Consider the following 15111-nt stretch of genomic DNA (forward strand, 5'->3'; position numbering starts at 1 on the left):
GAGTTCCTTCTTACCACCCATGATTGGTAGTCAGAGTGTGTTGGCTTGCTTCTGCAAGTGTTCTCTCTTTCAGGGAATTTGTTTTTTCTCTTCTATATAGTGAAGTGGTAATTTAGTGTAAGTTTCATTTATTAATAGTTTTTTCATAATTTAGTGGAATGTCAGTTCCCATTTCTTCTGGGTGCTGGTGCCTGGTACTGGGGAATGTCTTAGTCTCTGGTTTTCTTTCCTCCACCCTCAATCTTTGATGACTCTGGTCCCAGATACATTGGCTCTAGAGTGGGGAGCTCACCTGGGGCCCCTCTGAACTCAGGGTCTGTGGTCCTTAGGGGATTTCATTCTTCATATAAACTTCAGAGAGCTCAGAACAGTTTATCTTACCTTCCAGGCCTTCCTACATCATATCAGGGCTGGGGAGGGGAACCTGCTTGTTGTCACAGACAACACCTCAGCAATGTTTTACCTCAACGGTCAGGGAGGCGCTCACTCATCACTTTTTTGTCAGGAAGCAGGAATGTTCCATTCTATCAATCTTGAGGCCTCTTACCTTCCAGATATGCAGATGAGCTAACAGACTGCCTGAGCAGGTCATTTTCGAGTCAACATGAGTGGTCTTTCTGCCCGGATGTAGCCAGATGCATTTTCCAGTGGTGGTGGACTCCCCAGATAGATCTACTTGCAAACAAGTCCATCAGAAAATGTCATACATTCTACTCCTTGCACGGCCTCAGTCCAGGCTCCATTACAGATGCCTTCCTGCTACCCTAGACAGAACAGCTCTAATACACTTTTCCCCAAATCCCACTCCAACGCAGAGTGCTACTAAAGATCAGGTTATATTAATAGCCTGAGTGTGGCCCCACCAACACTGGTTTTCTACTGTACTGGACCTCTCATTGGCAACTCCAGTCTCAGTCCTGTTGCACCTGGATTTGGTCTCCCAAGACTACAATTGGCTGTTCCACCTGAACCTGCAGACCCTCCATTTAAGAGCCTGGAAGCTACACAGCTAAATCCCAGGGAGCAGGCTTGCTCAGAGCAAGTTTGTGATGTCTTACTAAGTAGTAGAAAGCCCTTGACCAGGACTGCCTACCTGTCAAAATTGAGACGGTTCTCTATTTGGGGTTGTCAACCAGAGTCTCAGTGATGCAGTCCTCAATTCAACACATACTAGACTATCCGTTGCATCTGAAGCAACAAGGCTTAACAATTTCCTCTATAAGGGTTCACCTGGCAGCAGTACTGGCTTTCTAGCCTCACATGGATAATTGTTCAGTATTTTCTAATGATATGAAAATTTTATTCCTTTAGCGCCTCAGAAAGTTGTACCCACAAATAAGGGAACCTGTTTCCCCATGGGACTTGAACTTGGTCTTGTTGAAACTTATGGGACCACCATTTGAGCCTTTAGCAATGTGCTACTTACTACATCTTTTGTGGAAGGTGGTTTTTCTAATAGCTATCACCTCTGTCAGAAGGGTCACTGAACTGCGTGCCCTGACTTCCAAACCATTGTATACAGACTTCTTTAAAAATAAGGTATACTTACGCCCTCATCTGAATTTTCTCTCTAAAGTAGTGCCAAATTTTCATATCAACCAATTAATATAGTTACCTGTATTTTACCCAAAATTATGCACAAATAGGGACAGGCTACTGCTACACACATTGGACATTAGAAGAGCACTGGCGTTCTACATAGACAGGACCAAAATTTTTTGGCAATCCACCCAGCTGTTCAGAGCCATAGCAGACAGAATGAAAGGTCTTTCAGTCTCTTTTGAAAGAACTCAATCTTGGATAATTTCCTGTACCAGTGTCTGTTATGATCTGGCAGGCAGTTCTCCGACTGACAAGCTGACTGCTCACTCCGCAAGATCACAAGCAACCTCAGTGGCATTCCTCATGCAGGTCCCTATACAGGAGATTTGTAAAGCAGCAACCTGGTCATTGGGTCACAGTTTTGCCTCCTATTATGCCATCGCCCTGTAGTCTAGGGATGATGCCAAATTTGGTCAAGCTGTACTACTGTCTGTGTGTACATAAACTCTGATCCCACTGTCTATATTACTGCTTGAGTGTCACCAAGAGTGGAATGCACATGTGGAAACACTTGAAGGGAAAAAAATGATTACTAACCTTTCGTAACAGTTGTTCTTTGAGATGTGTTGCACGTGTCCATTGCACGACCCACCCTCCTACTTCTTACATCTGAGTTATCCGGAAAGAAGGAACTGAGGAGGCTCAGGGTCATCTGGGCCCTTTATAGCTGTTTCGTTGGTGCACGGCAGCAGAGGCACTCAACCTGCCGCAATGGGGGTACCACTGATGGAAAATGTTCAGTCAACTGTGTGCAGGGTGCATCCATGTCAAGAGTGGAATGAACATATGCAACATGTCTCAAAGAACAACAGTCATGAAAGGTTAATAACCATCTTTTCATGGCTTCCGTTCTGGGGTCTTCCACAGGAGATCCAACAGACTATCCAGGATCTCCCTTTTGAGGGACCAACCCTCTTTTCTCAGCAAACTGATGACTTGTTTCACAGTCTCAAGGACTCCAGGGCTGTGTTAAAGTCATTGGGGATTTACACTCCACTCCTTAAAGAGAAGCAATTCCACCATTACCTGTCCTTTCTGCCTAGGAAACTGTGTCAGTCTGGGAAGAAAGGGAAATGTCATAGGAGGAAACTACCACCTCGTCATTGTTTGTCTTCATAAAGCTCTTGTAGACAGCCTGGAAATGCCCAGCAGTCCATTTCACTGCCTTGTTGAGGACAGCTTACCAACGTGCCTTTTGCCTGTTTCTTCTGTTCTTGTTTTTTCCAACAGATTATCTCAATGTGCTTGGACCCATATTACCAGATCAGTGGTTCCTAAGCATTGTGAAATTGGTATACGCTATTTGACATTTTCTATCCTCCCTTCCCTACCTCTCTTCTCCATTCCTCTTCAGGGACCATACTCTCACAAGAAGGGCCTCACTTGGGATGTCCACGCTCTCCTCCTGTTGGGAGCCACAGAGGAGGTCCCTCCTCTCCACAGAGGGAAAGAGTTTTATTCATGCTACTTCCTAATGCCAAAGGCAAAAAGGAGGTCTCAGACCCACATTAGACATGTGAGAACTGAACAAATATATTAAAAAAATGTAATTTGAATGATCACTCTGGCATCCATTATTCCCTTTTGGATCCCAGTGACTGGTACGCTGCCCTTGACTTGAGGAAGGTATATTTCCCTGTGAGTATCCATAAAAGCCACAGGAAATTCCTCAGGTTTATGGTCAACGACTCTCATTATTAGTTTACAATCCAGCCCTTTGGCTTATCTGTGGCCCCACCAGTATTTACAAAATGCATGGCAGTGGTGGCTGTGTTTTCCTAAGAAAAACAGGAACACAAGTATTTCCATACCTGGACAACTAGTTGGTGAGAGTTTGGTCCAAAAGCCAGGTAGACTTCAGTGTGATCAAAATCCAATCCCTCTTCATAGTTCTGGGTCTGCTGATCAATGAAGACAAGTTAGTCTTCTCCACTGTTCAGAGGATAGAGTTTCTAAGACCGGTCTCGGCATCTACAGTAGTCAGGCTTTCCTCCTGCAAGTCAGATTCCAGACTATGTTAGCCATTTCATTAGACCTGAAGGCTCATATAGCCATGACTGTAAAGAACTGCCTCAGACTTCTAGGGCACATAGCCTCATGGACATGTGCGTTTTGGCATGCCAGACTTCATCTCAGGAAGTTGCAGAGCTGGGTGAGCTCAGTGTATTCCCTGATTAGTCAACCCACTGGACATGCTGGTTCAAGTATCCACAGGAGTCTTTGAATTGGTGGATGAACCCAACCAATGTACGTGTGGGAGTTCCCTTTGACCCCCCACAACCATCTCTTTTCCAAGCTGAACTGTCCCAGTTTTTTTAATCTCTCCTCATATGGAAGCTGTTCCATATCCCTAATCATTTTCTTTTTACTTTTTCCAATTCTAACATATCTTTTGTCAGATGGGGTGACCATAGCTACATGCGGTATGAAAAGTGTGGGTATACTGTGGATTTATATAGTGGCACTATGATATTTTTTGTTTTATTATCTATCCCATTCCTGCTGGTTCCTAACAGTTTTTTGACTGCTGCTGCAGTTCACAAGAAACAGAGAGGAAAAATCACTATGTCCTCAAATGACAGCCCCAAAGAAATGGTAACATATCCCTGCTTTAAGAGGGCTTTGCAAACAATGTAACTTTACAAGCAATATAATAAAACTTCACTTTATATTATTACTTATTATTTCTATTACCGTGGCCTCTAGGGTGGTTTAAAACTCTTTTCAGATTCTTATTTTAGAGACAATGTTGCAGTGATGTTTTCATAAAATGTATAAAATCACCAAACTAAATAAAGCTTGCACTTCTTACACTTCTGTATGTGCTAATAACATGACTAACACTGTAGATAGCCTCGAGTATGCAAGTCTGAAAAGAGCAGAAATTGTTGACACACAAGTGATCTTTGCTGAAAAGGGCAAAATATGCTTATTCAAGAAAAAATAATAAACAGAGGAACTTCCCCCATATAGAGCATATATGAGCTTTCCTGAGGGGTAGCTCAAACATACTTCTGATTCTTTCCCCATGCACATACCTAATTTTTTTTCCACATTTTTGCATGCTTTGATAGAGGCCACTGTGGAACTGTATAATGTGAAACTATTTTTTAACCCTGTGCAAGAAAAGCTGTATGATTTATGTATGTTATTTTTTGTAACGGAAACACCAAGTTGCTACAGTGATAAGAACTACAGGAATCAATTCAGTTGAAAACAAACATATATTTCACAAGAAATAAAGTGAATGCAAATAACTCTGCTGTTTATAAAGCAAAGGCCGCCCATAAATTCTTTTGATGGTGCAGCTTCCTTTCTTTACAGAAAATGTGATAGTTTATACAACAGTTGTAGCAATCACCATCTTTCACTTGTGCCAGTCTATGTTACATTAAGCCAAGAAATCAGAGGTACAGACTGGATAAAAAGAGTGCAATAAATATGTGCAAAAATTAAGATATATTTGTGAATAATGTAAGTGTTAGAACACAGAATTGCTCAGCCTCCAAAATGTAAGATTATTTGCTAGGTCCTGAACTAAATGTGATCTCTTTGATCATTTGGTTCTTCATATTGTTCAGATTTCACAGGGTTAAGCTTGGATGCCATGCTGTGGGGATGCCGTTAAATTGCCTCTTTGTTTATGAGTCAGTTTGGTTAATGGCATAAAAGAGGCTCCATTTGCTTTAGTGTAAAACAGAAAGATAAAAAGACAACAAAAACCTATTTGTTTAACACCATCTCCCCAAAGAGTGGTAAACACCATATCATGATTATTAAATTATAGATAAAAACAGACATTTTAAAATGTAAATCACACTAGGTGAAAAAATGTCATTACTGTGCAGTTTCTATTCCTGCTACATTTGAGGTTTTTGTGACTTGTTCATTTAAACTCCAAGGACTCCAAGCAGTAAGTGATCTCAGATTCTTTAGCTTTCCCAGGTATACCCAGAGGATTTAGATTTCAAGGGGAGAATATTTTCCTACATTCTCCTCAAACTAACCTAACTAAATTTTTAAGCAAGTTCATATATCAAAACACTCCCATTGGAATGAATGTGGCAGACTTAGAAGGGAAACAAAAGCAATTTGATAACAAGAAGGATCACTATCTGTATACTTTATTATTGTTAATCATGGATGGCCAGTTTAGCACCATACAAAACACATTGGAAGGCAGTGTCTCTGCCCCTAGGCCTAACTAGACAAGACATTTCAGACACAAAGTTCTCAGGATGACTCAGTGATACTTCTATAGAGCATACATAGGTTGGTTGGTTGGTTTCCATTTTTGAAATAGGTGCGTGACTGTGTGTTTGCCTAGGTGAGTTAACATTAATAGGCTAAGAGAAAAAACAGGAAGCACATACCTCTATGTGATGCTCACCAATATTTGTTATGAGGAGCAATTCACACACAGTTCTTGGTGCTCCCTTACAGCCTCCCTTTTATATATAGATCCAAATATTCAAGCATGGGCATCTAAACAGGAGTCAATCCCCTACATTTATTTTTATTTAGAATAAATGATAACGAGAACATGCAGTAATTAAAATGGCTATTTGTAAATTGCACATGCCAACAGAAGTCTCCAGTTCTGCCTCTCCTCCCCCACTTTAAACAGAACTGCTGAGTGTGACCTGTCTCCGTTTGTATGCACAAGTCATAATCATAATGTTTTTTTCAATTTTTCTCTCTTCCAAAAAGCTGTTACCAAAAACTCCTTTGGCCCTCCAGTCTTAGCCCCACGCCTGAAGCAAATGCTTCAGAGAAGAGATGTACCTTGCACTGTATTATAAAGGTCAATAGGCACTGGCTCCTTTGGATCATTTGTAAACAATGCCCACTGGTGCCTTATTAAGATAAATACAACAATATTAAAAGGTCTATAAAGCCCCAATTCAGCAAAGCATTTATCTCATTCTTAACTTTAAGTAAATGCGTAAGTCTACCACGTTCAGTAAATCCCTAAGCATGCATTTTTTAATAAGAGAGTGCTTGAGTGCTTTGCTGAACTGGGACCTGGAAAACTGAGGTGATTAGGTTCTTTCTGCCACCCCAAATAATGATACAAACCTCTTCAGGACCTTTCCCTGTAGCTCCTTTTTACAGTGCATCTCTAAGGTGCACATCAGGAGAGAGGGCTCCCCTTCTATCTGTGAATGAGGCCTGTCTGTACCCGTATTACCATCACCTCCTGTAGAGTTCTGCATCATCAGGCTCTTCTGAGATTGATTCCTAGACTCCCATTATTCTTGTACAATATTTACATGCCCCATTGAATTGATGAGTTTCCTATCAAGCATAGTATGATCGTATGCTGCTTCTGATCTTGGGGCCCTAATATAACTCATAGTAGAAAACTAAGACAAGCCACCCTTGACTTGTTCTCTCCAAGGCCATTTCCTTGTACCCAGTGACAGACTGGCCTGCCATTGGTGAATTTACTAAAATTGAGGAAACATTTTGTGCAGATTCTTTTTTAAAAGACTTTCTCAATAGTAGTGTATTTTTCTCCTCCTTTCTCCAAATCACTATCATTCTTTTACCTCTACACCAACATCCTCTCAATCCCAAAACCAGGCTACAGTCAGACCTCAAGTTCTGTTTTTTCACTTTCTCATTCACAGCCCTTCCCTCTTCCAAGATCCCTCCTTCCCCCACGTTGCAGATTTCTATTTTAACCCAACCCACCAAGTTTGGGGTTTATATTATGGAATTTCATGCCCAAAATATGAGAGTCAGTTCGGTTTTTCTTGGAATCTATTCTTCTACTTTTACACTTACAATCAAAATACACCTACTTTGGATTTAATGAACTAGAACCACCATGAGGTAGAGAACTAAATGTCTGCAGTAAATCTGAATTACAGCCAGAGGTGAAAGTAAGCTGGTCCGGTCCAGTATGGCGTACCGGCAACAGCTGTGGGGAGCCGCGGGCCCTTTAAATCACCGCCGGAGCTCTGGGCTTGGGCGGGGATTTAAAGGGCCTGGAGCTCCAGCCTCTGTGGGGAGCCCCAGGCCCTTTAAAGCGCTGCTGAGCCCCGCTGCCGGAGCTCCGGCGGCGCTTTAAAGGGCCCGGGGCTCCCTGCAGTGGCTGGAGCCCTGCCGCCGCTACCCTGGGGCTCCAGCAGTGATTTAAAGGTCTTGGGACTCCCCACAGTGGCAGGAGCACTGAGACCTTTAATTTGCCCCTGAGCCCCAGGGCTCCCAGCCGCCTCTGCAGCTGGTAGCTCTGGGGTGATTTAAAGGCCCTGGGGCTCCCAGCCACAGCCAGAGCCCGAGGGCCTTTAAATCGTGAAAGGCCCCGCCTCTTCCGGTTGAGGCCATGGCACCGCTCAGTACTCCGGTGTACCACTAAGTCCTTTAAGTTACTTTCCCCCTGATTACAGCCAGCAGAAGAGGGACTACAAAATTGCAATTCCAGTGCCCGATTTTCCTGTCACTGTACCCACGCAGATCTTAACTAAACTGCTTGAAATCAGTATTAATCCAGCTGAAAAATGTTACACATCCAGAGCTCTGCCTGAGATATGAGTAAAAGGCTGAGCATTTAGAACAAAAAATCAAAAAGGCAGGAGAAATACAGTGGGATATTGGATCTCTGTCTGTCTCATATATTCTCCTTTGCCTGAACTTTTACATTGTGTACCTTCTTGAATGCTGTGCAGTACATTGAAAAACCCATATGTGATCTGTCTCTCAGCTGACTTGAACTATATAGTGGCAAATACCCCTATCATAAGGCATTTCACAATAACATGCAAACTACATAGCTGGAGAGAGCCACTGTTTTCAATTAATTTATGGTGTTTTCAAGACATTAAAGACAATTACTCTTGGAAACTACAGCCCATATTCCTTACAGAAATGTTTCAGAAGATTGTCTGAAGTCTCTCTTAATACAAGAGATTGAATCTGTCAAAGCGCTTGAAACTGACACATTGCTAATGCTACTTCATCAAACAAAAACTACACTAAAATAGTGCAGTGTCTTGCACATATCCACAAAAATTAGGAAATGCGTTGTTGAGGCCAGATTTATGAAGGTATTTAGGCTCCTAAAGATGTAGATAGGCACCCAGTAGGATTTTCAAAAGCACATAGATGCCTTACTCCTATGGGAGTTAAGGGTTAGGTACTTTTGAAAATCGCACAAGCTGCCTATCTGTATCTTTAGGTGACCACATATCTTCCTCTGGCCCTCAGTGTCCAATATCTGAGGACACTGGCACACATAGTAACATTAGCTAGGTAGCCTGTTGTGCCTCAGTAATGGGCATCTAATGCTTCTGTGTGCATTTTCCTGCTTTTCTGCTGCACTTAGAGGTGAACCTCAACCCCTGTCCAGAGCAGTTTTTCTCAAAAGATGTAACTTGGTCCCAACCTGCAAATTTCTATGTACATTTTCAGCATGCGGTAAATTTTGTTTTTAAGTGGACTCAGGTTATGTGAAAATGGATAGCTCTATAGCGGCCTCATCAGCATGAGCAGCAGTAATGTTCGCACTGCTGTATTGCATTGCTGCCCGCTCCAGAAGGACACCACCCTAGCGGTAACAGGATACTTCAATCTCCACTCCCCTTCTGGTGAGAGAGTACTATTAGTATTCCTGTGTATGTATATCTTATGGCACCATTCACCTTTGATATCTAGGGGTATCGTATATCTATACTAGAAACACGACAGTGGTGCAGCTCTGCTACATTACAGTACAGCTGTGACGCTGTAATGTAGTGTAGCCTAGACACTTTCTCCAACGATGGAAAGGCTTCTTCCATCGCTCTAGTAAATCCACTTCTCCAAGAGGTACTATTAGGTCTACACTGGGGCTTAGGTCAGCTTTACCATATAGCAACATAGCTAGATCAACCTAAGTTTTAGGTATAGACCAGGCCTAGATTTAGTGGTGCCAACTGTGATAATAGATTTTGTGTTGTGCCCCCCAACGCTCCTGAAAATAGATGGAGATCTACCATCTATTTCTGTCACTCTATCATAGGCACATATATGGCCCCCATTACTACAGTATCTGAGCACCTCATACTCTGAAACGTATGTATCCTTACAATACTCTGGTGAGGTAGGAAAGTGCTATTATCCACATTTTACAGCTGGGGAACAGGAGCACAAGGAGTCTAAGGTCATATAAGAGGTTGGTAGCAGAGCAGGGATTGAACCATGGTCTTCTGAGTTCCAGGCTGGCACCCTAACCAGTGGACAATCCTTCCTTTCATTCCACATAATCCAGATGGAGAATAATTTTTGCATGAAACGTCATAATTTTCCCATGTTAATATCATACTTTGGTTATAATAAAACATTTCTATAGCCCACCAGTACATAGTATTGGCAATTTCAGTTAAAACAGCAATAATTATTTAATTGATTTTTGGCTACATTATTAGGCTTAGCTACTTTCATTTTGTATTTTAGGCATTATTCAGCAAATTCACAGTAGACTCTAGGCTTCTGCACAATTTCTCCCTTGTACACTGATAAACAAATTAGGATGAATTAAAATAAGAACATAACATAAGAAAGGCCGTACCGGGTCAGACCAAAGGTCCATCTAGCCCAGTATCTGTCTACCGACAGTGGCCAATGCCAGGTGCCCCAGAGGGAGTGAATCTAACAGGCAATGATCAAGTGATCTCTCAAGAAATCTTTCGCTACTACCATGTTCCAGGAGCATAGCATAGTGTAGGGGTAGGCAACCTATGGCACGTGTGCCGAAGGCGACACACGGGCTGATTTTCAGTGGCACTCACACTGCCTGGGTCCTGGCCACCAGTCCAGGGGACTCTGCATTTTAATTTAATTTGAAATGAAGCTTCTTAAACATTTTAAAAACCTTATTTACTTTACATACAACAATAGCTTAGTTATATATTATAGACTTATAGAAAGAGACCTTCTAAAAACGTTAAAAGGTATTACTGGCGAGTGAAACCTTAAATTTGAGTGAATAAATGAAGACTCGGCACACCACCTCTGAAAGATTGCCAACCCCTGGCATATTGTAAAAGCCTATGGGAACTTCGACATCGAAACTCTTTCAATGGCTTTTGGCTTTAAGAAGCTGCTTTTGATTTCAAGGGGGAATCTTGTCCTCGGTAGCAGAGATGTAATTTTGTTCAGGAATTTTACACCTGCCTTTCAGTTCAGTTACCACATACAATAATCAGGCTCATGGAAATGATGTAGGGGAGACTTGCTGAGCATGCCTTCCAGTGATGAAGTAGGGTTCTTTGCTGAATAACCGAAGAGAAGCCAGGGAAAAATGTTAATTGCACTGCAGCTATATTTCTTTCTGGATGCTTTTACTGCATCACCTCACCCCTTTCACTCAGTCAGTGATACCAGCCTTGAATGCCTGTTTGTGCACTTTCTCAATTGCCTTTGCATTTCCTCTCAAGCTGCCCTGTATAAATGGACTAATCTGAACTAATCTGTAAAACCACTACCTTCTCTTTCAAATCTGTCCGCGGGACTCGCATCTGTTACGACACCTGCAAGAAGCCAGCTGACCACTCAGGGTTAGTATGAGTGGCAGTGTAGATAGCTGATATTAAGAATAATTTTAAAAGTTTTTTAATGGTTCAGCAACATTAATGTGTGCACATAGTTTGTGTAACAGTGTGATATTAGTGTTGTTATTATGTATATTAATATAGTGTCCTTGTTCTGCCTTCCTCTTTCTCTTCTATTGTTTGCTATGCTTACTGATTAGGTTTTGGTGTTTTAATTAGATTATTAACTGCTTATCCTGGCCACAGTTTACAAAACAAGGAGAAGTTGAGTCTTTAGGAAAGTCACACCTATGTTGGAACAGTACTTAACTGTTTGCTGGTTAATTTCTTAGATTCAACAAAAGACTTGGAAAATGCAAGTCACTAGTTCACATTTTAAATAGTAATATTGCTCTCAGTTTTCAAACTCAGGTGCCTAAATTTGGCACCTAAATGTCCCTTTTGGTGCCTAAATAAATACCCATTTTAGACACCTACTATGAGAGTTGACTTAAATGTGTATTTAAATGATGCATCAACTCAACATATAGATTTGGTAACATGTTGGAGAGTTCTTAAGTTGCTCTAGGCTGAGGCAAAGTGACTTAGTGGATAGACCACTCAGCTGGGACTCTGGAGTTCTTAGTTCTATTTCTGGCTCTGCTGCTGGGTGATTTTAGGGGAGTCACTTCACAGCTATGCGCCTCAATTTTTCCTATCTGTAAAATGGGGGCGATGATACTGACTTTCTTTGCAAAGTGCGTTCATCTACTGATTAAAGCGTTATGTAAGAGCCATTTATTATTATTCGAGGAAGCCTGAAGGAAAGTGCTGGTGGATTCCTGCTGACTCACTGTAGCAAGTGGGGCTCACTATCCCTACTCTAGATTACAGGCAAGTGGGAGTGGTTCTAGAGAAGCTCTAGGCAGAACAGTCCTCAGGAAAGAACCCTAGCCACAGATGATTTAAAGTATGGGCCAAAGGCTTGGGTTGGAAGTTATTTTATTATTATTAATTTCTACATACATAAAGCCACAACCCAGAGGAGGATGGGACTTTACTCTGTTCAACATCTGTAGACTGTGTTTTGGTGTAGGGTGGGAAAGCCACCTGCTCCCAGTGCCTAAAATGGGTATTAAAATGCCGAAATACAAATTTAAGTGGCTACTTCAGGCATCCAAATATGAAAATTGGCCTTATTATTATTGGTGAAATCAAGGCAAAGATGAGAATTGACATACCCAAGAGCACATAGGCAGTCAGGATAGGAGTAGGGATTAGAATGCAGGACTTTCTTATGCTTAATGGAAGGATCACACCACTGGAACAGATCTCACTATGTATATAAATCAATATGAGTAATTGATAAATTACAAAATGTATCCTGATCAATTTTTGACTGGCTGCCTGGTTCTGTCTGCTTTTCACTAACATTTACAACAAATGCTTTAAATAAATTTTAAATTAGACAGCAAATGTTATATTAATAATCTAAATAATTCAATAATATATAAAACTGTACAAAGTGAGCAGTCTCCTAGGATGTGTTAGATAAATAAAACATGCCTTAGAAAGGGATATCAGTGTTAGAAGACAGGCACCTGTGCAAATATGAGAATAATTGTTACATCTCCTTCCCGTTTTATAGCCTTCCTTTCTTGGCATTGTATTTTTATTTGGCTCCAAATTCAAAAGGATGTGGAAAGGGTATACGTTAAAAAAGCTTGTTTTAACTCTGATTAGATTCTCTGTGTGTCAATTCATTGGGCAAAATACTCTCTTGGAAAACAATTTGTACCAATTCAGAGACTATTTCATTGCTGATTCCTGAAAGATCTATTCTGAGTATAGCAAAATAGCCACATGATTCATTCAGCTTGTGCAAAATACATCTTATCGTGGTAGAAGAATTAGATATGGAATAGATAAAGGTTGGTTAAACAAAGTGTCATTAATCACTCTGTTAGAAAATGTATACTTTGCAGGAGCACACTGTAATTTGCATCATTTTTGCAATGCCTTGCCAGCATGGCTGTTAAGAAATAACAAACACGTATGTATGAAAAGGACAGGTTTAAGATGAAAATAATTCTATCCAAAAACTCTGAGGATGGTATGGAATCCTGTCGACTGCACTCATTCAGCTAGAGAACACTGTATTTGTAATAAATTCCTTTTGCTTTGGATGAGTTCTGCATTTTCAATGAGGTTAACTTGGCAACATTCTAGTTGATTTTAATAAAAATAGCTGCTTTGAGGACAGGGAGCTGAGGTTGCCAAATTTACAGCTGCCTTGTACAATTACTCTTACACCTCCTTCAGGGCTACTTAGAACCAGTAAGCAAATTAAGTGTATCGATTGCAATTTTGTTGGACTAACCCTTTTTTTCTTAAGGAATAAACTTGATTCCTTTCAGTATGTGTCTGCTCAGAGTGATCTTTTTTCTTTTCAGCCATAACACAAAGACAACATCATGGCTGGATCCACGACTTGCGAAAAAGGCTAAACCTCCTGAAGAGTGCAAAGAAAATGGTAGGTTATTAAGTTTTCATTGCTGCTCAGAAAGGATTTGTCTTTGTGTGTGTGTCTCTCTGAATTCTTAAAAAAGGAAGGCATTTTACGGACTGATAAAAGGTGTTTAATTGCTGCTTTGGTTATAAGCCATAAGTGATACAGTATTCTCAATGTGCCATGTGTTTCTGCTTTTTATTCCCACTTTCTGATGATATCTAAAGCTGAGGATCGCAAGTGTGTTTTATGTCTGTTTTGTTTTTTGACTCCTTGACTGACCCCTCTCCCTTATCTCCCACTGAGAACTTTGGTCTGCAGAACAGAATCTCTTTTAAGATTCTGAGCTTTCAGTCTACAAGAAATGCAGTTCATAAGGGAAACCAACAGCACCATGAGAAATGAATATTATTTGATTTGATTTTAAATCCACAGTGTTGTGCTAGTTAGTATTTAAACAAAACAGTGCCTGATAGAACTGGGAGTGGGGGCAGGAGAACAGTCACTATTACAGTTCCAGGCCAGATATTTGGTGTTGCAATAAAAATAGTTTGAAAAATAAAAACAAAAATAAGATTGGAGACATTTAAAAGAAATATATTCGTTATGAAAAACAGATAAAAGTGGATTTTGGTTAAAAAATATATCAACTGTGAGATATAGCTCTCATCAAACTGTATATCTTTATGTACACTCTATAGCTTTTCAGATTTTCTCTAGTAAAGTTTCTGTCATTAAAACAATTTAATAAAATTATGTTAATAAATGCATTCTAATGAATCTTTTTCTTAGATGGTATATTTAAATTGTCCTATATTTCAGTGTTGGTTTAGCTCACCAAGTATCATAAGGTGGGAAGGGAATGATTTATTAATTATTATTATTTATTTTGAGCAATAGAAAAAGATACAGGGGATTTTACACCTGCATTGTATATGCATTAGTTTAAAACTTATTTTGTGACTATGTGTTTAATGTACTAACATAAAATACTAGATGTTTTCATATACCTCATTTGATTTATGTGAAACTGCCATTATACCTAATATTGATTAATGTAAACATTATCAGTAGAAGGGTAATTTTATGCCATTTTGCGCTGGTAAAAGACAGAGAATCACTGCTGAATATTTGGATATATAAAATGTAAGGTCAGAGGTATGGTACAAAATGTTCTCTTATTTTATATAAATCTGTGCAGTTTTTAAGTACCCATTCATTCCAAGAATCTCTCCCCATTTCAGCAGTAATCCTGACTTTCTCTTCTGATATGAAAAATATCACATCTGAATAATTTTGTGATACATTTTTTCTAGCACTGATAATGCTAGTTCCCCATGTCTTAAGTGCTACAATGCATACAGCAGAAGTATTATTGACACAAAACAAGGGGACTTGAGTTTTGCATTAGAAATGTGTCTCACACATGTTACTTGTATGACATATCATTGCCCAGTGCTTAGTGGTGCATTGTCTTGAGTTTAA

At 40.3% G+C, this 15111-nt stretch overlaps 1 protein-coding gene across 5 annotated transcripts in view; it reads left to right on the plus strand.

Moving 5' to 3' along the window:
* MAGI2 (membrane associated guanylate kinase, WW and PDZ domain containing 2) overlaps positions 1–15111 on the plus strand; it is a 1096261-nt gene that overhangs the window by 739076 nt on the left and 342074 nt on the right. For all 5 annotated transcript variants that reach the window (XM_045031437.1, XM_045031446.1, XM_045031453.1 and 2 more), the window contains exon 6: positions 13571–13650. In XM_045031437.1, coding sequence (XP_044887372.1) covers positions 13571–13650 — 80 coding nt within the window. The remainder of the gene's footprint in view (positions 1–13570; positions 13651–15111) is intronic.

This window comes from Mauremys mutica, chromosome 1, assembly GCF_020497125.1.
Source record: "Mauremys mutica isolate MM-2020 ecotype Southern chromosome 1, ASM2049712v1, whole genome shotgun sequence".
In the NCBI taxonomy this organism is placed as follows: Eukaryota; Metazoa; Chordata; order Testudines; family Geoemydidae; genus Mauremys; species Mauremys mutica.